The sequence below is a fragment of the Trematomus bernacchii genome, unplaced genomic scaffold, assembly GCF_902827165.1.
Source record: "Trematomus bernacchii unplaced genomic scaffold, fTreBer1.1, whole genome shotgun sequence".
NCBI classification, from domain to species: domain Eukaryota; kingdom Metazoa; phylum Chordata; class Actinopteri; order Perciformes; family Nototheniidae; genus Trematomus; species Trematomus bernacchii.
The window spans coordinates 265,001-291,848 of record NW_022987624.1 but is presented as its reverse complement, the minus strand read 5'-3'; the positions used below and the strand labels follow the sequence as shown (position 1 = coordinate 291,848).

Here is a 26,848-nt window from a genome sequence, read left to right as displayed (position 1 = left end):
CTACTTTAAAGAGTCCTCTCCTGCTGATGTTCAGGTGTATATCAGTATGTAGTGTCTCTACTTTAAAGAGTCCTCTCCTGCTGATGTTCAGGTGTATATCAGTATGTAGTGTCTCTACTTTAAAGAGTCCTCTCCTGCTGATGTTCAGGTGTATATCAGTATGTAGTGTCTCTACTGTAAAAGAGTCCTCCTGCTGATGTTCAGGTGTATACAGTATGTAGTGGTCTCTACTTTAAAGAGTCTCTCCTGCTGATGTTCAATGGTGTATATCAGTATGTAGTGTCTCTACTTTAAGAGTCCTCTCCTGCTGATGTTCAGTGTATATCAGTATGTAGTGTCTCTACTTAAAGAGTCCTCTCCTGCTGATGTTCAGGTGTATATCAGTATGTAGTGTCTCTACTTTAAAGAGTCCTCTCCTGCTGATGTTCAGGTGTATATCAGTATGTAGTGTCTCTACTTTAAGAGTCCTCTCCTCTGATGTTCAGTGGGTATATCAGTATGTAGTGTCTCTACTTTAAAGAGTCCTCTACTGCTGATGTTCATGTGTATATCAGTAGTAGTGTCTCTACTTTAAAGAGGTCCTCTCCTGCTGATGTTCGGTGTATATCAGTATGTAGTGTCTCTACTTTAAAGAGTCCTCTCCTGCGATGTTCAGGTGTATATCAGTAGTGTAGTGTCTCTACTTTAAAGAGTCCTCTCCTGCTGATGTTCAGGTGTATATCAGTATGTAGTGTCTCTACTTTAAAGAGTCCTCTCCTGCTGATGTTCAGGTGTATATCAGTATGTAGTGTCTCTACTTTAAAGAGTCCTCTCCTGCTGATGTTCAGGTGTATATCAGTATGTAGTGTCTCTACTTTAAAGAGTCCTCTCCTGCTGATGTTCAGGTGTATATCAGTATGTAGTGTCTCTACTTTAAAGAGTCCTCTCCTGCTGATGTTCAGGTGTATATCAGTATGTAGTGTCTCTACTTTAAAGAGTCCTCTCCTGCTGATGTTCAGGTGTATATCAGTATGTAGTGTCTCTACTTTAAAGAGTCCTCTCCTGCTGATGTTCAGGTGTATATCAGTATGTAGTGTCTCTACTTTAAAGAGTCCTCTCCTGCTGATGTTCAGGTGTATATCAGTATGTAGTGTCTCTACTTTAAGAGTCCTCTCCTGCTGATGTTCAGGTGTATATCAGTATGTAGTGTCTCTACTTTAAAGAGTCCTCTCCTGCTGATGTTCAGGTGTATATCAGTATGTAGTGTCTCTACTTTAAAGAGTCCTCTCCTGCTGATGTTCAGGTTATATCAGTATGTAGTGTCTCTACTTTAAAGAGTCCTCTCCTGCTGATGTTCAGGTGTATATCAGTATGTAGTGTCTCTACTTAAAGAGTCCTCTCCTGCTGATGTTCAGGTGTATATCAGTATGTAGTGTCTCTACTTTAAAGAGTCCTCTCCTGCTGATGTTCAGGTGTATATCAGTATGTAGTGTCTCTACTTTAAAGAGTCCTCTCCTGCTGATGTTCAGGTGTATATCAGTATGTAGTGTCTCTACTTTAAAGAGTCCTCTCCTGCTGATGTTCAGGTGTATATCAGTATGTAGTGTCTCTACTTTAAAGAGTCCTCTCCTGCTGATGTTCAGGTGTATATCAGTATGTAGTGTCTCTACTTTAAAGAGTCCTCTCCTGCTGATGTTCAGGTGTATATCAGTATGTAGTGTCTCTACTTTAAAGAGTCCTCTCCTGCTGATGTTCAGGTGTATATCAGTATGTAGTGTCTCTACTTTAAAGAGTCCTCTCCTGCTGATGTTCGGTTGCAAGTTAGTGTCTCTACTTTAAAGAGTCCTCTCCTGCTGATGTTCAGGTGTATATCAGTATGTAGTGTCTCTACTTTAAAGAGTCCTCTCCTGCTGATGTTCAGGTGTATATCAGTATGTAGTGTCTCTACTTTAAAGAGTCCTCTCCTGCTGATGTTCAGGTGTATATCAGTATGTAGTGTCTCTACTTTAAAGAGTCCTCTCCTGCTGATGTTCAGGTGTATATCAGTATGTAGTGTCTCTACTTTAAAGAGTCCTCTCCTGCTGATGTTCAGGTGTATATCAGTATGTAGTGTCTCTACTTTAAAGAGTCCTCTCCTGCTGATGTTCAGGTGTATATCAGTATGTAGTGTCTCTACTTTAAAGAGTCCTCTCCTGCTGATGTTCAGGTGTATATCAGTATGTAGTGTCTCTACTTTAAAGAGTCCCTCTCCTGCTGATGTTCAGGTGTATATCAGTATGTAGTGTCTCTACTTTAAAGAGTCCTCTCCTGCTGATGTTCAGGTGTATATCAGTATGTAGTGTCTCTACTTAAAGAGTCCTCTCCTGCTGATGTTCAGGTGTATATCAGTATGTAGTGTCTCTACTTTAAAGAGTCCTCTCCTGCTGATGTTCAGGTGTATATCAGTATGTAGTGTCTCTACTTTAAAGAGTCCTCTCCTGCTGATGTTCAGGTGTATATCAGTATGTAGTGTCTCTACTTTAAAGAGTCCTCTCCTGCTGATGTTCAGGTGTATATCAGTATGTAGTGTCTCTACTTTAAAGAGTCCTCTCCTGCTGATGTTCAGGTGTATATCAGTATGTAGTGTCTCTACTTTAAAGAGTCCTCTCCTGCTGATGTTCAGGTGTATATCAGTATGTAGTGTCTCTACTTTAAAGAGTCCTCTCCTGCTGATGTTCAGGTGTATATCAGTATGTAGTGTCTCTTCTACTTTAAAGAGTCCTCTCCTGCTGATGTTCAGGTGTATATCAGTATGTAGTGTCTCTACTTTTAAGAGTCCTCTCTCCTGCTGATGTTCAGGTGTATATCAGTATGTAGTGTCTCTACTTTAAAGAGTCCTCTCCTGCTGATGTTCAGGTGTATATCAGTATGTAGTTTCTCTCCTTTAAAGAGTCCTCTCCTGCTGATGTTCAGGTGTATATCAGTATGTAGGGTCTCTCTTTAAGAGTCCTCTATGCTGATGTTCAGGTGTATATCAGTATGTGTGTCCTCCTTTAAAGAGTCCTTCCTGCTGATGTTCAGGTGTATATCAGTATGTAGTGTCTCTACTTTAAAGAGTCCTCTCCTGCTGATGTTTCAGGTGTATATCAGTATGTAGTGTCTCTCTTTAAAGAGTCCTCTCCTGCTGATGGTCAGGTGTATATCAGTATGTAGTGTCTCTACTTTAAAGAGTCCTCTCCTGCTGATGTTCAGGTGTATATCAGTAGTGTAGTGTCTCTACTTTAAAGAGTCCTCTCCTGCTGATGTTCAGGTGTATATCAAGTATGTAGTGTCTCTACTTTAAAGAGTCCTCTCCTGCTGATGTTCAGGTGTATATCAGTATGTAGTGTCTCTACTTTAAAGAGTCCTCTCCTGCTGATGTTCAGGTGTATATCAGTATGTAGTGTCTCTACTTAAAGAGTCCTCTCCTGCTGATGTTCAGGTGTATATCAGTATGTAGATGTCTCTACTTTAAAGAGTCCTCTCCTGCTGATGTTCAGGTGTATATCAGTATGTAGGTGTCTCTACTTTAAAGAGTCCTCTCCTGCTGATGTTCAGGTGTATATCAGTAGGTAGTGTCTCTACTTTAAAGAGTCCTCTCCTGCTGATGTTCAGGTGTATATCAGTATGTAGTGTCTCTACTTTAAAGAGTCCTCTCCTGCTGATGTTCAGGTGTATATCAGTATGTAGTGTCTCTACTTTAAAGAGTCCTCTCCTGCTGATGTTCAGGTGTATATCAGTATGTAGTGTCTCTACTTTAAAGAGTCCTCTCCTGCTGATGTTCAGGTGTATATCAGTATGTAGTGTCTCTACTTTAAAGAGTCCTCTCCTGCTGATGTTCAGGTGTATATCAGTATGTAGTGTCTCTACTTTAAAGAGTCCTCTCCTGCTGATGTTCAGGTGTATATCAGTATGTAGTGTCTCTACTTTAAAGAGTCCTCTCCTGCTGATGTTCAGGTGTATATCAGTATGTAGTGTCTCTACTTTAAAGAGTCCTCTCCTGCTGATGTTCAGGTGTATATCAGTATGTAGTGTCTCTACTTTAAAGAGTCCTCTCCTGCTGATGTTCAGGTGTATATCAGTATGTAGTGTCTCTACTTTAAAGAGTCCTCTCCTGCTGATGTTCAGGTGTATATCAGTATGTAGTGTCTCTACTTTAAAGAGTCCTCTCCTGCTGATGTTCAGGTGTATATCAGTATGTAGTGTCCTCTACTTTAAAGAGTCCTCTCCTGCTGATGTTCAGGTGTATATCAGTATGTAGTGTCTCTACTTTAAAGAGTCCTCTCCTGCTGATGTTCAGGTGTATATCAGTAGTAGTGTCTCTACTTTAAAGAGTCTCTCCTGCTGATGTTCAGGTGTATATCAGTATGTAGTGTCTCTACTTTAAAGAGTCCTCTCCTGCTGATGTTCAGGTGTATATCAGTATGTAGTGTCTCTACTTTAAAGAGTCCTCTCTGCTGATGTTCAGGTGTATATCAGTATGTAGTGTCTCTACTTTAAAGAGTCCTCTCCTGCTGATGTTCAGGTGTATATCAGTATGTAGTGTCTCTACTTTAAAGAGTCCTCTCCTGCTGATGTTCAGGTGTATATCAGTATGTAGTGTCTCTACTTTAAAGAGTCCTCTCCTGCTGATGTTCAGGTGTATATCAGTATGTAGTGTCTCTACTTTAAAGAGTCCTCTCCTGCTGATGTTCAGGTGTATATCAGTATGTAGTGTCTCTACTTTAAAGAGTCCTCTCCTGCTGATGTTCAGGTGTATATCAGTATGTAGTGTCTCTACTTTAAAGAGTCCTCTCCTGCTGATGTTCAGGTGTATATCAGTATGTAGTGTCTCTACTTTAAAGAGTCCTCTCCTGCTGATGTTCAGGTGTATATCAGTATGTAGTGTCTCTACTTTAAAGAGTCCTCTCCTGCTGATGTTCAGGTGTATATCAGTATGTAGTGTCTCTACTTTAAAGAGTCCTCTCCTGCTGATGTTCAGGTGTATATCAGTATGTAGTGTCTCTACTTTAAAGAGTCCTCTCCTGCTGATGTTCAGGGTGTATATCAGTATGTAGTGTCTCTACTTTAAAGAGTCCTCTCCTGCTGATGTTCAGGTGTATATCAGTATGTAGTGTCTCTACTTTAAAGAGTCCTCTCCTGCTGATGTTCAGGTGTATATCAGTATGTAGTGTCCTCTACTTTAAGAGTCCTCTCCTGCTGATGTCCTCTCCTGCTGATGTTCAGGTGTATATCAGTATGTAGGTCTCTCCTTAAAGAGTCCTCTCCTGCTGATGTTCAGGTGTATATCAGTATGTAGTGTCTCTCCTTTAAAGAGTCCTCTCCTGCTGATGTTCAGGTGTATATCAGTATGTAGTGTCTCTACTTTAAAGAGTCCTCTCCTGCTGATGTTCAGGTGTATATCAGTATGTAGTGTCTCTACTTTAAAGAGTCCTCTCCTGCTGATGTTCAGGGTGTATATCAGTATGTAGTGTCTCTACTTTAAAGAGTCCTCTCCTGCTGATGTTCAGGTGTATATCAGTATGTAGTGTCTCTACTTTAAAGAGTCCTCTCCTGCTGATGTTCAGGTGTATATCAGTATGTAGTGTCTCTACTTTAAAGAGTCCTCTCCTGCTGATGTTCAGGTGTATATCAGTATGTAGTGTCTCTACTTTAAAGAGTCCTCTCCTGCTGATGTTCAGGTGTATATCAGTATGTAGTGTCTCTACTTAAAGAGTCCTCTGCTGCTGATGTTCAGGTGGTATACAGTATGTAGTAGTCTCTACTTAAAGAGTCCTCTCTGCTGATGTTCAGGTGTATCATCAGTATGTAGTGTCTCTACTTTATTAAAAGACTCCTCTCCTTGCTGATGTTCAGGGTGTATATCAGTATGTAGTGTCCTCTACTTTAAAGAGTCCTCTCCTGCTGTGTTCAGTGTATATCAGTATGTAGTGTCCTCGACTTTAAAGAGTCCTCTCCATCGCTGATGTTCAGGTGTATCTCAGTATGTAGTGGTCTCTACTTTAAGAGTGCCCTCTCCTGCTGTATGTTCAGGTGTATATCAGTATGTAGGTCTCTACTTTAAAAGATGTCCTCTCCTGCTGGATGTTTCAGGTGTATATCAGTATGTAGTGGTCTCTACTTTAAAGAGTCCTCTCCTGCTGATGTTCAGTGTGTATATCCGTATGGTAGTGTCTCTACTTTAAGAGTCCCTCTCCTGCTTGATGTTCAGGGGTATATCAGTATGTAGTGTCTCTCCTTTAAAGAGTCCTCTCCTGCTGATGTTCAGGTGTATATCAGTATGTAGTGTCTCTCCTTTAAAGAGTCCTCTCCTGCTGATGTTCAGGTGTATATCAGTATGTAGTGTCTCTCCTTTAAAGAGTCCTCTCCTGCTGATGTTCAGGTGTATATCAGTATGTAGTGTCTCTACTTTTAAAGAGTCCTCTCCTGCTGATGTTCAGGTGTATATCAGTATGTAGTGTCTCTACTTTAAAGAGTCCTCTCCTGCTGATGGTCAGGTGTATATCAGTATGTAGTGGTCTCTACTTTAAAGAGTCCTCTCCTGCTGATGTTCAGGTGTATATCAGTATGTAGTGTCTCTACTTTAAAGAGTCCTCTCCTGCTGATGTTCAGGTGTATATCAGTATGTAGTGTCTCTACTTTAAAGAGTCCTCTCCTGCTGATGTTCAGGTGTATATCAGTATGTAGTGTCTCTACTTTAAAGAGTCCTCTCCTGCTGATGTTCAGGTGTATATCAGTATGTAGTGTCTCTACTTTAAAGAGTCCTCTCCTGCTGATGTTCAGGTGTATATCAGTATGTAGTGTCTCTACTTTAAAGAGTCCTCTCCTGCTGATGTTCAGGTGTATATCAGTATGTAGTGTCTCTACTTTAAAGAGTCCTCTCCTGCTGATGTTCAGGTGTATATCAGTATGTAGTGTCTCTACTTTAAAGAGTCCTCTCCTGCTGATGTTCAGGTGTATATCAGTATGTAGTGTCTCTACTTTAAAGAGTCCTCTCCTGCTGATGTTCAGGTGTATATCAGTATGTAGTGTCTCTACTTTAAAGAGTCCTCCTCCTGCTGATGTCAGGTGTATATCAGTATGTAGTGTCTCTCCTTTAAAGAGTCCTCTCCTGCTGATGTTCAGGTGTATATCAGTATGTAGTGTCCTCTCCTTTAAAGGAGTCCTCTCCTGCTGATGTTCAGGTGTATATCAGTATGTAGTGTCTCTCCTTTAAAGAGTCCTCTCCTGCTGATGTTCAGGTGTATATCAGTATGTAGTGTCTCTACTTTAAAGAGTCCTCTCCTGCTGATGTTCAGGTGTATATCAGTATGTAGTGTCTCTAATTTAAAGAGTCCTCTCCTGCTGATGGTCAGGTGTATATCAGTATGTAGTGTCTCTACTTTAAAGAGTCCTCTCCTGCTGATGTTCAGGTGTATATCAGTATGTAGTGTCTCTACTTTAAAGAGTCCTCTCCTGCTGATGTTCAGGTGTATATCAGTATGTAGTGTCTCTACTTTAAAGAGTCCTCTCCTGCTGATGTTCAGGTGTATATCAGTATGTAGTGTCTCTACTTTAAAGAGTCCTCTCCTGCTGATGTTCAGGTGTATATCAGTATGTAGTGTCTCTACTTTAAAGAGTCCTCTCCTGCTGATGTTCAGGTGTATATCAGTATGTAGTGTCTCTACTTTAAAGAGTCCTCTCCTGCTGATGTTCAGGTGTATATCAGTATGTAGTGTCTCTACTTTAAAGAGTCCTCTCCTGCTGATGTTCAGGTGTATATCAGTAGGTAGTGTCTCTACTTTAAAGAGTCCTCTCCTGCTGATGTTCAGGTGTATATCAGTATGTAGTGTCTCTCCTTTAAAGAGTCCTCTCCTGCTGATGTTCAGGTGTATATCAGTATGTAGTGTCTCTCCTTTAAAGAGTCCTCTCCTGCTGATGTTCAGGTGTATATCAGTAGGTAGTGTCTCTACTTTAAAGAGTCCTCTCCTGCTGATGTTCAGGTGTATATCAGTATGTAGTGTCTCTCCTTTAAAGAGTCCTCTCCTGCTGATGTTCAGGTGTATATCAGTATGTAGTGTCTCTCCTTTAAAGAGTCCTCTCCTGCTGATGTTCAGGTGTATATCAGTATGTAGTGTCTCTACTTTAAAGAGTCCTCTCCTGCTGATGTTCAGGTGTATATCAGTATGTAGTGCTCTACTTTAAAGAGTCCTCTCCTGCTGATGTTCAGGGTATATCAGTATGTAGTGTCTCTACTTTAAAGAGTCCTCTTCCTGCAGTGATGTTCAGGAGGGTGTATATCAGTATGTAGATGGTCTCTACTTTAAGAGTCCCTCTCCTGCTGATGTTTCAGGTGTATATCATTATGTAGTGTCTCTACGTTTTAAAGAGTCCCTCTCCTGCTGATAGTTCAGGATGTATATCAGTATGTAGTGTCTCTACTTTTAAAGAGCTACCTCTCCTACTGATGTTCAGGTGTATATCAGTAGTAGCTGTCTCTACTTTAAAGAGTCCTCTCCTGCTGATGTTCAGGTGATATCAGTAGGTAGTGTCCTCTACTTTTAAAGAGTCCTCTCCTGCTCATGTTCAGGTGTATATCAGTATGTAGTGTCTCTCCTTTAATAAAGAGTCCTCTCCTGCTGATGTTCAGGTGTATATCAGTATGTAGTGTCTCTACTTTAAAAGAGTCCTCTCCTGCTGATGTTCAGGTGTATATCAGTATGTAGTGTCTCTACTCTTTAAAGAGTCCTCTCCTGCTGATGTTCAGGTGTATATCGTATGTAGTGTCTCTACTTTAAAGAGTCCTCTCCTGCTGATGTTCAGGTGTATTCAGTAATGTAGTGTCTCTACTTTAAAGAGTCCTCTCCGGCTGATGTTCAGGGTGTATATCAGTATGTCGTGGCTCTCTACTTTAAAGAGTCCCTCTCCTGCTGATGTTCAGGTGATATCAGTATGTAGTGTCTCTACTTTAAAGAGCTACTCTCCTGCTGATGTTCAGGTGTATATCAGTATGTAGTGTCTCTACTTTAAAGAGTCCTCTCCTGCTGATGTTCAGGTGTATAGCAGTATGTAGTGTCCTCTACTTTAAAGAGTCCTCTCCTGCTGATGTTCAGGTGTATATCAGTATGTAGTGTCTCTCCTTTTAAAGAGGTCCTCTCCTGCTGATGTTCCAGGTGTATATCAGTATGTAGGGTCTCTCCTTTAAAGAGTCCTCTCCTGCTGATGTTCAGGTGTATATCAGTATGTAGTGTCTCTACTTTAAAGAGTCCTCTCCTGCTGATGTTCAGGTGTATATCAGTATGTAGTGTCTCTACTTTAAAGAGTCCTCTCCCTGCTGATGTTCAGGTGTATATCAGTAGGTAGTGTCTCTACTTTAAAGAGTCCTCTTCCTGCTGATGTTCAGGTGTATATCAGTATGTAGTGTCTCTACTTTAAAGAGTCCTCTCCTGCTGATGTTCAGGTGTATATCAGTATGTAGTGTCTCTACTTTAAAGAGTCCTCTCCTGCTGATGTTCAGGTGTATATCAGTATGTAGTGTCTCTACTTTAAAGAGTCCTCTCCTGCTGATGTTCAGGTGTATATCAGTATGTAGTGTCTCTACTTTAAAGAGTCCTCTCCTGCTGATGTTCAGGTGTATATCAGTATGTAGTGTCTCTACTTTAAAGAGTCCTCTCCTGCTGATGTTCAGGTGTATATCTCTCATACTGCCTGTGCTGCAGCACCTCTTTTCACCCTCTGTCTGAAATGAGAGCCCCAGTCTGCTCTGATTGGTTAGCTGGTCGGTTCTGTTGGCCTATCACGTACAACGAGTGCGAGCCAATAACACTTTCAGGAAAGGGGAAAAAACCCCAAAAGAAGAATGGAGCCTCTTTACACGAGACTACATGTTAGAATAAAGTGAACACTGGCCTGTTTTAGGGTTAACATAAACTCATCATTAAACTCACCCTAACGCCCCTCTCCTCTCCTCTCACCTTTGCTGGTGCGAGCAGCGATGAGTCCCGGTGTTTCTCCCAGGTCGTTGTGGATCTCCACGTCCGCCCCGAACACGATCAGAGCTTTGATCAGCTCCATGTGATCCATCTGAGGAACACAGCCACACACATGGTCAGACACACACACACACACACCACACACACACACACACACACACACACCACACACACACACACACACACCACACACACACACATCACACACACACACACACACACACACAGACACACCACACACACAACACACACACACACACACACAACAACACACACACACCACACACACACACACACCACACACACACCCACACACAACACACACACACATACCACACACACACTACACACACACAACAACGACACACCATCACCACACCCCACACACACACACACACACACATCTATCACACCCACATCACACACAACACAGCAACACCACACCACACACACACACTCACACACACAACACACACACACAAACACACACACACACACCACACCTTCACTGGCGAGGTGCAGCGCCGTGTTTCCGTGCTGGCCCTTCAGGTTGGCGTTGGCTCCGTTTGGGGGGGGGGGTGGGGGGTGAGCAGCACCATGGCCGCCCCGAAGCGCCCCCTCCTGGTGAGGATATGAAGCGCGCTCTCTCCGGTCTTGCTGAGGTAGTTCACCGCGCAGCCGTGCTCCAGCAGCAGGCGGCACATCTGGAGAAAGAGAGGCGGGGAGGGGGGATATTTAAACATCCTCTTAACGTGTCAACCAGAATCAGAATACCTTTGCTGGTCACGCAGAGAGGAAATGTCATTTGTTACAGCAATTAAAGAGACAGGCCATCAGACTGCTAAACACCTGAGCTGTGAAGTGCCTCCATAAACATTCATCTGTTTGTCATCTTGCAATATACTTATTTATTTAAATAGTTATCACCGCAATAAACCGTATTTAATGTTGTCTTAATGTACAAAACGTGATCCGTCTCTTCAATGTGTCTCAACCACAGACCTTAGTTCAGCTATTTTCCAGAGCCTATGGAGAGATCCCATTGGCTCTGAGACGAGGGAACAGGAAGTGGTGAAATGCTGACTCACTTCCTTTGGGACTCGTCACTGCACCACTCTATATGGACGTACATGATAATCAATCTGGATTTGTGATGGTATTTATGATGTAATGTTCCCACCTCAGCAGTTTTGCTCCAGTGCAGCGGCGTTCCTCCGTACAGAGAGTCTTCAGCCTGCAGCTGCCCGGCGTCGGCCTTCAGGATCTCCTCCACACAGCTGGCAAGAAAACACAACATTTAAGAAACTATATTTGAGTTAAAAGTGGTTTAAAGCCCAAAGACTCACGAGGGAAAGTCTTAAAACAGGTTTAAATATCCTGGGAATTGAAAAGAAAAGTGGTTCAAAGGTCAAAGATGGGTTCGGGTAACAGTAAAGCGGGAACATGTGTTGTCTGGGGATGAACATGGAGGAACGAGAAGGATGAAAGGAATATAAAAAGGTTAGAAAAGTGTCAAACTATAATTTCACAGGAAGACTAGGGGTAGAGGAACGAGAGAATTTGGTTCGGGATATTTCCAAATATCTGGAACGAACTACCAGAAACCAGAAAGATTCTCTCTCTTTTTGATCCATTTCTATAAAAACCTGTCTGAAAATGAGCTGATCAGATTTTGGCCACTTGATGATGTCATAACGATGTTTTGTCTTGTGTAACCATTAGCCAATCACCAACCAAGGTAACCCCCCCCCCCCCCCCCCCTTATCACCTGATTCTCCTCCTAGAGCACCATTGAGTTCTTTGTAACCAAATGTCTCTCAGAGGGGCGTGGGGAGGGGCTCCTTATTTTCATCTAAAGTAACAGACAGAGAATCAGCACTTTGGAAACAGGGCTGAAACAGAGGGGATTATGGGTAATGCTGCAATGATCTGTTTGGTGTTTCAGCCAATCAGAGACAGGCTCTGGATATATCTGAGACCTGTGATATATTGATGAAGAAACCTTGAAGTTGTTTCTTGTTTTTCACTCACCCCTTCTCGCTGTACTTCATGGCGCTGTGGATGGGGTACCCCACCCCTCCGATGACATCACACTTGGCTCCGCCCCCCAACAGAGCTTTGACGGACTCGACTCGGCCGAGGCGACAGGAAACGTGCAGCGGCGTCTCCCCGTGGAGATTCAGCTCGTTCACGCCCGAACACATCCGAGAGCACATGACCTGAGGGAGGGAGGGGGGGGGGGGGGGGGGGGGGGGGAGGGGGGGAGGGGGTTAACATGCAGCGCAGTTCAAGCTTTAAGGCAAGGCAAGTTTAATTATACAGCACCTTTCAACACAAGGCAATTCAAAGTGCTTTACAAACATGAAAGACATTAAGCATTAAGAAATAGTGCGGCAGAAACATAGAATAAAATGGCTTTAAAAGACTCTTTAACCTCTTAAGCCCTGAGCCTGTTTTTCAGGTCTCGGGCTCGAAAATGACATTCCCAGAACAAATGACCATATCTTCCCTTCTAAAAGGGGAAAATTAATAATCTTTTTTCTCAAAGTAATGATGAACCTGTGAGTTGGATGTAGAAAAGTCAGAATCAATATAGATGTTTTTTATTTTAAAGAAAATTCAGATTGAACATAGTAAAAAACTGTAAATTATAGTGTCCGTCCAAAAATTATTTTGTACTTATAGTGAAAACTACCCTTGGATGATGGTAAGGTAGACTAAAAGCTTTAGGAATCCAAATTACAACATATAATAAGTACCCTGTATCAAGATTGATGCAAAACAAGTGAAATTTGACCTTTTTAGAGAGGTTTAGCCAAAAGAAACCACTTCTGGGGTCATTTGGGTGGATTTTCCATATCTCTGGAACCCATTGGTCGATTTTGATGATTGACATCTCTTTCTGACCGTTAGAGCCAATAGAATCGAAGGGGAATTTCCACATACACACCAACGTTACCATTGAGAAATGAGAGCTATGCGCAAGCAGTTTGCCAAAACCGAAACCTATCTCACGCTCTGAAATCTGAAAACTTAAAAGTAGGTTTATTTCTGATGGATTATCAGAAATCATTTCAAAGTGACACAGACACATTGGATCAACCTATGGATCAACTTCAGCAGCGTTTTAATCGTTTGAATGCCATTGAAGACAACTTTTGATCAGACAACAACAGAGGTAAGACATATTGCCGTGGTTGCTACCTAATGCCACGTGTTGCAAATGTATTTTAGCCCTAAACCATTCAATGCTTTATAAACCAGTATCTGTGACCTTGAAACCACTTCTCTTTTAAACTCCCAGAATTAGGATATGTAAACCTGTTTTTAGACTTCCCTCTTGAATCTGTGGCCTTTAAACCACTTTTCGGTGGTTGCTGGTTGTTTCTCGTTGTTTCCTCCGGGCAGTGACCCCTCACCTTGATGATGGCGGGCGTGTCCTGCTTGGCGGCGCAGTGCATGGGCGTCTCTCCGTCCTGGTCCTTGATGTCGGTTCGAGCCTGGCTCTCCTCCAGCAGCTCCGTCACACACGCCGTGTCGCCGCGCACGCACGCCCGGTGCAGAGGCGTCTGACCCGAGGCGTCCCGGGAGTTAATCTGACTGCACAGAGACAGAGAGGGCAAGAGTACACACATCCTTTACTCAAGTAGAAGTACACACATCCTTTACTCAAGTAGAAGTACACACATCCTTTACTCAAGTAGAAGTACACACATCCTTTACTTGAGTAGAAGTACACACATCCTTTACTCGAGTAGAAGTACACACATCCTTTACTCGAGTAGAAGTACACGCATCCTTTCCTCGAGTAGAAGTACACGCATCCTTTCCTCGAGTAGAAGTACACACATCCTTTACTCGAGTAGAAGTACACACATCCTTTACTCGAGTAGAAGTACACACATCCTTTACTCGAGTAGAAGTACACGCATCCTTTACTCGAGTAGAAGTACACGCATCCTTTACTCGAGTAGAAGTACACGCATCCTTTACTCGAGTAGAAGTACACGCATCCTTTCCTCAAGTAGAAGTACACACATCCTTTACTCAAGTAGAAGTACACGCATCCTTTCTCAAGTAGAAGTACACGCATCCTTTCCTCGAGTAGAAGTACACACATCCTTCACTCGAGTAGAAGTACACACATCCTTTACTCGAGTAGAAGTACACACATCCTTTACTCGAGTAGAAGTACACACATCCTTTACTCGAGTAGAAGTACACACATCCTTTACTCGAGTAGAAGTACACACATCCTTTACTCGAGTAGAAGTACACACATCCTTTACTCGAGTAGAAGTACACACATCCTTTACTCAAGTAGAAAGTACAGGTATTTTCATTGGGATATATATTTTTTTAAATCCTCTGGAGCAGAGAGAGGAGCTGTGGATTGTTGTTATTGATGAATGCATCAGTGTTTCTTAGGATCAAAAACACTGAACTCACAACTTAAAATGAAAGTGTTTAGTTTATTTAATAAAAGAGCACATGTTCAATGTCAAAAGTGACAGTAGATATAGATTAGTTGCAATTTGGTGCTATATATATATATACAGTATTTATAAAACGGACAAGTCAAATCAAGCAATCTGATTGGTTCTTAGCCGTGGTATACTGAGCGTATACCACGGGTAGAATTGTAAGTTACTTTTCACAACAAGTCAGTATCCCTCCGCGTCTGAGAAAAACAGTACAGTTGGGCTGAAAAGCAAACTGCAGTTTGTTTTTCAAACTGGGACAAGAAAGCAGCGGAGAAGTAACGGAGCAGAAACCCTCCTTTTTACGCAGCGGTCCAGACATAGACATCAAACGGCAAAAACATATTCAGTGTGCAGTTCCTTTGGCATTAGGGCAGGGATATTTAGATACTTTCCAAGGTTTGACATAATGAAGCAAGCAACGATGTTTTAAATCTGTAATCAAAAAGGTCCGCAAAAACATTTAAGATTAACTTCGACCTCCGGGGGGGTCTTACTATGGAGGAGTGGATTGAGCAGTGCCTATCTCCAGAACAAAAAGCACCTAAACGACGACATGCAGAGCTACGTGAAGAGCAGGTAGACCAACTGGAAAAGTATCACCATTCAAAAGCTTTCTGATGTCTTGAAACAAAGCAGAGAAATTATGACCGTTAGTGGCCACAGGTGAGAAAGCTCTCTCCAGAGCTACTGGAAGCCGAATCTCGGGGACCGGAGAAAGTGGAGCAATATTCTCGCCACGCCAAAGAACAGCCTAGAACAACCTCAGCCTATACAAGTAACCACGTAAGCCATGCTACTGATGCTGGACAGGTTTTCAGTGGCTGCACAATAAACGGCAACATACACATTAATGTAAATAAATAGCCAAATAATGGATCAACGCTCTCTGTCTAATATGTTCGCTAGCTGTTAGTGTAGTTGCATAGCAACCACCTCGCACTGTTTCGTGCAGAAGGCAACGGAGGGACTATTTTATTTTGAACATCATTATTTACTAATAAAAACTATTTAAATTGGAGTGTGTATTTTTCTTTCATATTGCCACACTTGGTAACCGTTTTATAAAAGCAGTAGCTCACTTCAGGCCGTGATATATGATCGACCCTCCGCTTCGCGTCGGGCCGATCCACGCCCCTTAACTGTGATATAATGGCCATATACCACGGCCTGTCGTGAGCTATTGCTTAAATATTTAACCTGTTAAGCACGAAGCCTGTTTTTCATGTTTCAGGCTCGAAATTGACATGCCCAAAACAAATGAATATGAATATGAATTTTTATAATTCTTTTTTAACCTGTTACTAACAGGTTAAAAAAGAATTATAAAAATTAATATTTTCTTAACCTGTTAAGCACCTAGCCTGTTTTTCATGTTTCAGGCTAGAAAATGACATGCCCAAAACAAATGACTACAACTTAACTTCTAAAAGGGTTATATGAATAATTTCTTTTATCAAAGCAAGGTTACATCTGTGAGTTGGATGTAGAAATGTCAGAATCAATATAGATGTTTTTTATTTTAAAGAAAATTCAGATTTTACATAGTAAAAAACTGTAAATTATAGTGTCCGTCCAAATATTATTTTTTACAGATAGTGAAAACTACCCTTGGATGATGGGTTAGTAGACTAAAAGCTTTAGGAATCCAAAGTACAACATATAATAAGTACCCTGTATCAAGATTGATGCAAAACAAGTGACATTTGACCTTTTTAGAGAGGTTTAGCCAAAACCACCCCACCTCTGAGGTGATTTGGGTGAAAATGGGTTTTTTCCATATCTCTGGCCCCCCTTGGTCGATTTTGATGGTTGACACTTCTTTCTGACCGTTAGAGCCAATAGAATCGAAGGGGGAGGCCCCCACACACACACACGTTGTGAAGAGAAAAGGTGGGGGCTGCGCGCATGTAAATGTGCAGCAGAGTGAAGCGATCTCTAGCTCTGGCATTTGGAAACGAAAAAGCAGTTTTATTGCTTATGGATTATCAGAAATCATTTCAAAGAGGGCACAGATACATTGGATGAACCTATGGATTAACTGCTGCATCGTTTTTTTATCGTTTTAATGCCATTGAAGACCAGTTTTGACCAAGGTAAGCCATGTTAGCGTTTCTAGCTACTTAGCTCCACATGTGATGATGTACGCTTTCGTTTATAGCGTCGCAAATGTTTATCACTGAGTGTTGAGGTGGGCACCCCCAGATTCTGTGTCTCCAGGACACCAAAAACGAGTGGTTGGCTGTGCATCTAGGATAAGTAATAAGGGAGTTATTGTGAGTTTAAGTGCCGTTTTAGGTTACATTTTTTCGCCCGTGGCTAATTCAGAGGCTGAGTGTTAGCATTGTGGGTTTTTTTTGGAAAAAAAAAATGAAAAAGATCAGTTAGCTGAGTTTCTTCCCGTTACATGGATATAAAACATTCATAGTTTATTAAATATTAAGATTCCTTAGACGTTGTTTCCTGCAAATGACGCGTTTATCCGCCCAGTACCGGGCGGATGGTGCGTAACAGGTTAAAAAAGAATTATAAAAATTAATATTTTCTTAACCTGTTAAGCACCAAGCCTTTTTTCATGTTTCAGGCTCGAAAATGACATGCCCAAAACAAATGACTACAACTTAACTTCTAAAAGGGTTATATGAATAATTTATTTTATCAAAGCAAGGTTACATCTGTGAGTTGGATGTAGAAGTGTCAGAATCAATATAGATGTTTTTTATTTTAAAGAAAACTCAGATTGAACATAGTAAAAAACTGTAAATTATAGTGTCCGTCCAAATATTATTTTTTACTTATAGTGAAAACTACCCTTGGATGATGGGTTAGTAGACTAAAAGCTTTAGGAATCCAAAGTACAACATATAATAAGTACCCTGTATCAAGATTGATGCAAAACAAGTGACATTTGACCTTTTTAGAGAGATTTAGCCAAAACCACCCCACCTCTGAGGTGATTTGGGTGAAAATGGGTTTTTTCCATATCTCTGGCCCCCCTTGGTCGATTTTGATGGTTGACACTTCTTTCTGACCGTTAGAGCCAATAGAATCGAAGGGGGAGTCCCCCAGACACACACGTTGTGAAGAGAAGAGGTGGGTGCTTCGCGCATGTAATTTAGCATCAGAGTGGACCGATCTCTCGCTCTGACATTTGGAAACGAAAAAGCAGTTTTATTGCTTATGGATTATCAGAAATCATTTCAAAGAGGACACAGATACATTGGATGAACTTATGGATTAACTGCAGCATCGTTTTTTTATCGTTTTAATGCCAGTGAAGAACAGTTTTGACCAAGGTAAGCCATGTTAGCGTTTCTAGCTACCTAGCTCCACATGTTATGATGTACGCTTTCGTTTATAGCGTCGCAAATGTTTATCACTGAGTGTTGAGGTGGGCACCCACAGATTCTGTGTCTCCAGCTGATGCTAATCGAGTGGTTGGCTGTGCATCTAGGATAAGTAATAAGGGAGTTATTGTGAGTTTAGGTGCAGTTTTAGGTTAGATTTTTTCGCTCGTGGCTAATTCAGAGGCTGAGTGCTAGCATTGTGGGTTTTTTTGGAGAAAAAAAATTAAAAAGATCAGTTAGCTGAGTTTCTTCCCGTTACATAGATATAAAACATTCATAGTTTATTAAATATTAAGATTCCTTAGACGTTGTTTCCTGCAAATGACGCGTTTATCCGCTCGGTACCGGGGGGGGCGGTGCGTAACAGGTTAAACACCTTGAATTTCAGGGGGGGCACGGGGCGCAGCGCCCCTCCAAGACAATGGTAGGGGAAATACTGTAATGTAACCCAATTTGTGTTCTTTGAAATTGAAAAGGATATTGCATTGTGTTTGTTACTTTCGTTGCAGTTATATGGCAATTTGGCTTGGTTTCCTATTTTGTATGGACATGCGTTTATTTTGAAGGACAGTTAGCACTGTTGACAGGAAGTTGTTGTTGCTATGGAAACAACGTGACGGAGATTAACGGAGAAAAAGTCATATCTACATATAAAGACGGAGAAAGTAAACGATAACGTTTATGGTTAAGTGTTAGCACCCCCCGAAGAGGCACAAGCTCTTACGTTGATATTGGAGATTTCAATAAATTCCCAAAAAGAAAAACGAATATCCGAATAACGAAATTGAAACCCGAATAGTACTCCAACGAACGAATATTCGGATATTCGGTTATTCGGGTACAGCCCTAGTTCAGAGTGTAATAATCAACATTCTTCATCAGAGAGACTAAACAAATATGGACGCTGAATCTAACTAGAGCTGTCATCCATAGGAAAGAGAGTGCGCCAGGGAACCTACGTCCCTGAACAATAAACTATCTCATGTCAGCTTGGGCTCTGTCATAGACTGGCAACAACAATGCGCCCAAGCTGCCCCTCCTTAAGAGAGATAGCAGCAGAACCCCAGGCCGTAGACATATGCCGTGGGAAAGGAGACAGTGAAGAGAGAAAATGATGAACTGGGTCGAAGGTTGAATACCTAAGCAAATTATTCCCCAACACGGAGTAAAATAATAAACAATTATTCAAAACAAGATAAAAAGCACAATAACTAGAAACACATACAAATGTCAAAATGTTATGTTCAACTAGTATTAAAAGCCAGTGCAAAGAGCCTTCATCTCTCGGAGTAAGACATCAGCTAAATTGACTCAGGCCTAAAAAAGGAATTATATCTACTTTTGTTGGACGATATATTGTCCCAGAGATAATTACGATTAACGATATAATATTGATTTGAAGACAATTTCCTGCCACTAATCAATCCAACACCAGTACACTCTTTAAAACAGCAATCAACTTTTAATTGTTTTGAATAATTGAGTTGGAAATAAATGTGAATTTGAAATACGTAAATGAGTTATTTTTAAAAGACACAAAAGCAAATGTTTTCGTAACGCAGATAAAGAGTTTATGGGATTTATCAAGCTAATCCTTTGCTAATCACATCTCAACTAAACCAACCAATACATGAATTTAGAGCAAAGCAGCGTCTTTGAAAACCATAATTTAGCACTTTAGGAAACTCACCTCTGGACGTAGTTGTGTTTGAGGCACTCTCTCAGACCCGTCTCCACGGCGATGTGGGCGGAGCTCCAGTCGGGGTGGCTGCGAAGGCAGTCCACGATTGGCTGAGCTGACTCCGCCTTCAGAGGAAGTGTCTCATAGAAGGGGCGGAGCTTCAGGGCGTACTGCGGAAACCAGTTCATGGCGTCTTCCTCCGAGCCGACCTGAAACAGCCTGTAGACACACAGAGAGACAGAGAGACACAGAGAGACACACAGACACAGAGACAGAGAGAGAGACAGAGAGAGACAGAGAGACACAGAGAGACAGAGAGACACAGAGAGACACAGAGAGAGACAGAGAGACAGAGAGACAGAGAGAGACACAGAGACACACAGAGACACAGAGAGACAGAGAGAGACAGAGAGACACACAGAGACAGAGAGACAGAGAGACACAGAGAGACAGAGAGACACAGAGACAGAGAGAGACAGAGAGACAGAGAGACACAGAGAGACACAGAGAGACACAGAGAGACACAGAGAGACAGAGAGAGACAGAGAGACACACAGAGACAGAGAGACAGAGAGAGACACAGAGAGACACACAGAGACACAGAGACAGAGAGACAGAGAGAGACAGAGAGACACAGAGAGACACAGAGAGACACACAGAGACAGAGAGACACAGAGAGACAGAGAGACACAGAGAGACACAGAGACAGAGACACAGAGAGACAGAGAGACACAGAGAGACACAGAGAGACACACAGAGACACAGAGACAGAGAGACAGAGAGACACAGAGACAGAGACGGACACAGAGAGACCGGAGAGACCACAGAGAGACAGAGAGACAGAGACAGAGAGACACAGAGAGACAGAGAGGAACAGAGGAGACCAGAGAGACACAAGAGAGACACAGAGAGGACAGAGGACACAGAGAGACCAAGATGAGACACAGAGAAAGGGGACACAGATGAGGACACCACAGAGACAGAGAGACAGAGAGAGAAGAGACACAGAGAGGACACAGAAGAGACACACCGAGACAGAGAGACAGAGAGGATCCCAGAGAAGGGACCACCAGAGAGACCACAGAGAGACCACCACAGAGACAGAGCAGGACACAGGAGGACACACAGAGGACACAGAGGACAGAGAGACAGAGACACACAGACAGAGACAGAAGAGACAGAGAGAACCACAGAGAGGACACTAGAGACCAGAGAGACAGAGAGGACCACAGAGAGACCCAGGAGAGAGAGACACACAGAGACACAGAGACAGAGAGACAGAGACACACACAGACAGAGACACACAGAGAGACACAGAGACAGAGAGACAGAGAGACACAGAGAGACACAGAGAGACACAGAGACAGAGAGACACACAGAGACACAGAGAGACACAGAGAGACAGAGAGACACACAGAGACACAGAGAGACACAGAGAGACAGAGAGACAGAGAGACAGAGAGACAGAGAGACAGAGAGACACAGAGAGACACAGAGACAGAGAGACACACAGAGACACAGAGAGACACAGAGACAGAGAGACACACAGAGACACAGAGAGACACAGAGAGACAGAGAGACACACAGAGACACAGAGACAGAGAGACAGAGAGACACACAGAGACACAGAGAGACACACAGAGACACAGAGACAGAGAGACACAGAGACAGAGCGACACAGAGACACACAGAGACACAGAGAGAGACAGAGAGATACAGAGAGACACAGAGAGACACACAGAGACACAGAGAGACACAGAGAGACAGAGAGAGACAGAGAGACACACAGAGACAGAGAGACACAGAGAGACACAGAGAGACAGAGAGACACAGAGAGACACAGAGAGACACACAGAGACACAGAGAGAGACAGAGAGATACAGAGAGACACAGAGAGACACACAGAGACACACAGAGACACAGAGAGACACAGAGAGACACACAGAGACAGAGAGACACAGAGAGACACAGAGAGACACAGAGACAGAGAGACAGAGAGACACAGAGAGACACAGAGAGACACACAGAGACAGAGAGACAGAGAGACACAGAGAGACACAGAGAGACACAGAGAGACAGAGAGACACACAGAGACACAGAGAGACACAGAGACACAGAGACAGAGAGACAGAGAGACACACAGAGACACAGAGAGACACACAGAGACACAGAGAGACACACAGAGACAGAGAGATACAGAGACAGAGAGACACAGAGAGACACAGAGAGATACAGAGAGACACAGAGACAGAGACAGAGACAGAGAGATACAGAGACAGAGAGATACAGAGACAGAGAGACACACAGAGACAGAGAGACAGAGAGATACAGAGACAGAGAGACACACAGAGACAGACAGAGACACAGAGACACACAGAGACACACAGAGACACACAGAGACACAGAGACAGAGAGACAGAGAGACACAGAGAGACACACAGAGACACACAGAGACACAGAGACAGAGAGACAGAGAGACACACAGAGACACACAGAGACACAGAGACAGAGAAACAGAGAGACACACAGAGACACACAGAGACACAGAGACAGAGACAGAGAGACACAGAGAGACACAGAGAGACACACAGAGAGACACACAGAGACACACAGAGACACAGAGACAGAGAGACAGAGAGTCACACAGAGACACACAGAGACACAGAGACAGAGAGACAGAGAGACACACAGAGACACACAGAGACACAGAGACAGAGAGACAGAGAGACACAGAGAGACACAGAGAGACAGAGAGACACAGACAGAGACACAGAGACACAGAGAGACAGAGAGACAGAGACAGAGAGACACGAGAGCACCAGAGACAGAGACAGAGAGACAGAGACAGAGAGACACAGAGAGGACCAGAGAGACAGAGAGACACAGAGAGACACGAGAGACAGAGAGACAGAGAGAGACACAGAGGACAGAGAGACAGAGAGAGACAGAGAGACAGAGAGACAAAGAGACAGAGAGACAGAGAGACAGAGAGACAGAGAGACAAAGAGACAGAGAGACAGAGAGACAGAGAGACAGAGAGACACAGAGAGACAGAGACACAGAGAGACATGAGAGACCAAGAAGAGAGACACAGAGGACAGAGAGACAGAGAGAGACCACAGAGACAGAGAGACAGAGAGACACAGAGGGACAGGAGACAGAGAGACAGAGAGGACACAGAGACAGAGAGACAGAGGAGACACAGAGAGACAGAGAGAGACAGAGAGACAGAGAGACACAGAGACAGAGAGACACAGAGAGAGACACCGAGAGACAGAGAGACAGAGAGACAGAGAGACACAGAGAGACAGAGAGAGACAGAGAGACAGAGAGACAGAGAGACACAGAGACAGAGAGACAGAGAGACAGAGAGACAGAGAGACAGAGAGACATAGAGACACAGAGACAGAGAGACATAGAGACACAGAGACAGAGAGACACAGAGACAGAGAGACAGAGAGACACAGAGACAGAGAGACAGAGAGACACAGAGACAGAGAGACACAGAGACAGAGAGACAGAGAGACACAGAGACAGAGAGACAGAGAGACACAGAGACATAGAGACACAGAGAGAGACAGAAAGACACAGAGAGACAGAGAAGTTAAACGTTATTAACAGGGACGACAAGATACCAGAAATATTAGTTATATAGAAACTTGGAGGTTGTTTTCCTCTGCTGGTCCCTGAAGGCAGCATCTCCCTGGTCCAATGGGATTCCTCCATGTGATTTTGGATTAAAGGTGGGGTAGGTAATTTTGGAGAAACCAGCTCGAGTGCGCTATAATTTGAAAATACACAGCCGGAACAAATCTGCCACTTCCTTACAGAGCCCCTCCTCCAACACACACGAACGCGCACATGACCAATGAGGGCACGAGATAAGTGTGTGCACAGATGGAAGGCTGACAGGCAGGTAGGCCATCCAGTTATTTTAGCCGGCTCAGATGATTGGTCGTGCTTTTTACAGTACTACAGCTTCCACAGATGATGTTTTTTTTATGGATTTTTTGTCAAAGCACTTCAGATATTCATTGCTATCGGGATGTTAAGAGCATTCCATGGCATATAACAAAAAGTGTATCTCGAGCCGGTTTCTCAAACTTACCTACCCCACCTTTAAGACAGAAAATAATCTCTGTGTCAAACAAACGTTTATGATTCTTAACCGTTTAGTTCAACAGGATAATCTCCACATATTAACACAACCATAAAGGAACTACAGCACGGTCACATGACTTCACGTCACCACCGCTAAGCTAAAGGTGGCTAATGTTGGGCTATAAAGGAACTACAGCACGGTCACATGACTTCACGTCACCACCGCTAAGCTAAAGGTGGCTAATGTTGGGCTATAAAGGAACTACAGCACGGTCACATGACTTCACGTCACCATCGCTAAGCTAAAGGCGGCTAATGTTGGGCTATAAAGGAACTACAGCACGGTCACATGACTTCACGTCACCATCGCTAAGCTAAAGGTGGCTAATGTTGGGCTATAAAGGAACTACAGCACGGTCACATGACTTCACGTCACCACCGCTAAGCTAAAGGTGGCTAATGTTGGGCTATAAAGGAACTACAGCACGGTCACATGACTTCACGTCACCACCGCTAAGCTAAAGGTGGCTAATGTTGGGCTATAAAGGAACTACAGCACGGTCACATGACTTCACGTCACCACCGCTAAGCTAAAGGCGGCTAATGTTGGGCTATAAAGGAACTACAGCACGGTCACATGACTTCACGTCACCACCGCTAAGCTAAAGGTGGCTAATGTTGGGCTATAAAGGAACTACAGCACGGTCACATGACTTCACGTCACCACCGCTAAGCTAAAGGCGGCTAATGTTGGGCTATAAAGGAACTACAGCACGGTCACATGACTTCACGTCACCACCGCTAAACTAAAGGTGGCTAATGTTGGGCTATAAAGGAACTACAGCACGGTCACATGACTTCACGTCACCACCGCTAAGCTAAAGGTGGCTAATGTTGGGCTATAAAGGAACTACAGCACGGTCACATGACTTCACGTCACCACCGCTAAGCTAAAGGTGGCTAATGTTGGGCTATAAAGGAACTACAGCACGGCCACATGACTTCACGTCACCACCGCTAAACTAAAGGTGGCTAATGTTGGGCTATAAAGGAACTACAGCACGGCCACATGACTTCACGTCACCACCGCTAAGCTAAAGGAGATTAATGTTGGGCTATAAAGGAACTACAGCACGGTCACATGACTTCACGTCACCATCGCTAAGCTAAAGGTGGCTAATGTTGGGCTATAAAGGAACTACAGCCCATGAAAAAAGACAAAAAATCATTTTTGTAACTTCTATATTCACATTACAATGATGCACTAGTTAAAAGTATCTTTGAAAATGCTCTGCACACCAGCAAAGCATTGTTTAATATTGTATGTAATTATGGTCTGCAGTGAGGTACTGAGAACACTTTAGCTCTCAGGCCTCTGATGGTAATTTGCAGCGGTCATTATGTTTGGAGAAAACCCACTCCGATCTGTGGCCGAATGACTCAGCATTTCAGATAAATGACTTAAGCTGCTCTCTTGGGAAACAGTGCAGGTCAATAGTGATTTAAACTTAATCAATAAGATGTTTTAGGGTGAAAGTAGAGCTGAAATCTGCATTTTGTACACATGCTTGTCTTAATTTCAGCTGCAATCTGCACATTTAAACCAGAGCTGCCAGGATCGGTCGACAGAGAGAGAAACAGATTGTTCATTCATAAAGAAGCTGTTTTTAGCTTTTCAAATATAGAAAATGTGCTGCTTTTGCCTGTTTTGTATCATATTTAAGAGAATATATTTAATATTCATACATTAAAAGACTGAACAGATCAAGTCATTGAGTATGAACGGTTAGATTAATGCCTTTGGATGACATTTGTAAAGATTTAAGGATTGTTTCGTTATTTCGATATTTTGGTTTCTTCGTCTAATAGTTGTAATGAAGTTGTGAATTTGCACGATCCGCCTTCTAAGGCACTATTATATTATCGCAAATTTAAATATTTGTATCATTTTATACCTATTTTTACGTCTTTTACTAGTAACTGGTTTCTATGTGATATCAATTTCCTGTGAATTGTGAAGCACTTGGGACTGAAAGGTTTTATATAAATAAAACGTATTATTATTATTAATCCATGAATGATCAAACCAATCAATCACGTTGGATTTGGAGGAACTAGGACGGACATTTGTGACAATTTATGGCCATTTTATAAACTAAACAATTAAATTAATGTTGAAAATAATCTGCAGATGAATTGATAAATGTCATTAAGACACAGTTGTGAGTTCCTTTTTGATTTCCTGCTTCTTCACACATGCTCTCTCCAGTACAGGTTAGCTCTGAGTGTTAGCATGCTAATGTAAACACAGACCATATTACTTCCAGAACACGTCTCATTGTTTCTGACAGCAACGTTTCTGATTGGCCCGTGGGTTTAAAGCCCGCCCACATTTTAGTAATGTGGTCATGACGCAGCAAATCTGGATCAGCTCCGTTGTTCCCCCGTTTTTAGAGATGTGGGTACGGAGGAAAAGAGAGAGGGGTTTATTTCCTGACACTTTGTGAGTCTCCTGACACATCGGGGACACATCGGGGACACACCGGGGACACACCGGGGACACACCGGGGTCACACCGGGGACACACCGGGGACACACCGGGGACACACCGGGGACACACCGGGGACACATAGTGATGTAGAGAAGACATCAACAAGTGCATTTAGCATGACAGGAGACCTTTAAGACACAGTTGGGTTCCACACTGACCTCAGGGTCATGTTGGGGGTCTCGGGGATCATGAGCAGACAGTCCCAGGATTGACACTGGGTGTTTTTATAAAGCACAATGCGTCCCTCCGTCTTCAGAAGAACCTTCCCTCCTCCTCCGTAGTCGGACAGCGGGACATCCCGGACCCGGTAGGGGTTCGTGAAGAGGGTTGACACCGAGGACACGGTGTCCAACAGACGGCCCAGAAACTGCATCGTCACCTGGGGACAAAACAGAGAGAGAGGGGTCACACAATGTGATGGAGAGGCACCAGAGAGGGCACAAGTACACACACCCCTTCCTCAAGTAGAAGTACAGATACTTGTGTTTAAAAATACTCTGGTGAAAGTAGAAGTACTGACTAAACTTCTTTACTCAAGTGAAAGTAAAGAAGTATGGGCTTTGAAATGTACTTCAGTAAAAAGTACCGATAACTAGCAGCTGTTTTAAAGAGTAAACTGATGTTTACACGATGAACACTATAAGGAGGTATGATGAACATTATTTAACAGCAGTATAGAAATTGAATACAGGTATAAAATATACAGTATAATACAGACA

General features: G+C 42.9%; 1 protein-coding gene across 1 annotated transcript in view; it reads right to left on the bottom strand.

The window, feature by feature from the left end:
- Positions 1-26,848, bottom strand: part of pla2g6 (phospholipase A2, group VI (cytosolic, calcium-independent)) — a 46,138-nt gene that overhangs the window by 18,115 nt on the left and 1,175 nt on the right. Inside the window, 8 exon segments of the mRNA XM_034132849.1 lie at positions 9,951-10,059; positions 10,470-10,550; positions 10,553-10,672; positions 11,149-11,245; positions 12,000-12,187; positions 13,388-13,568; positions 19,487-19,696; positions 26,288-26,508. Coding sequence (XP_033988740.1) covers positions 9,951-10,059; positions 10,470-10,550; positions 10,553-10,672; positions 11,149-11,245; positions 12,000-12,187; positions 13,388-13,568; positions 19,487-19,696; positions 26,288-26,508 — 1,207 coding nt within the window.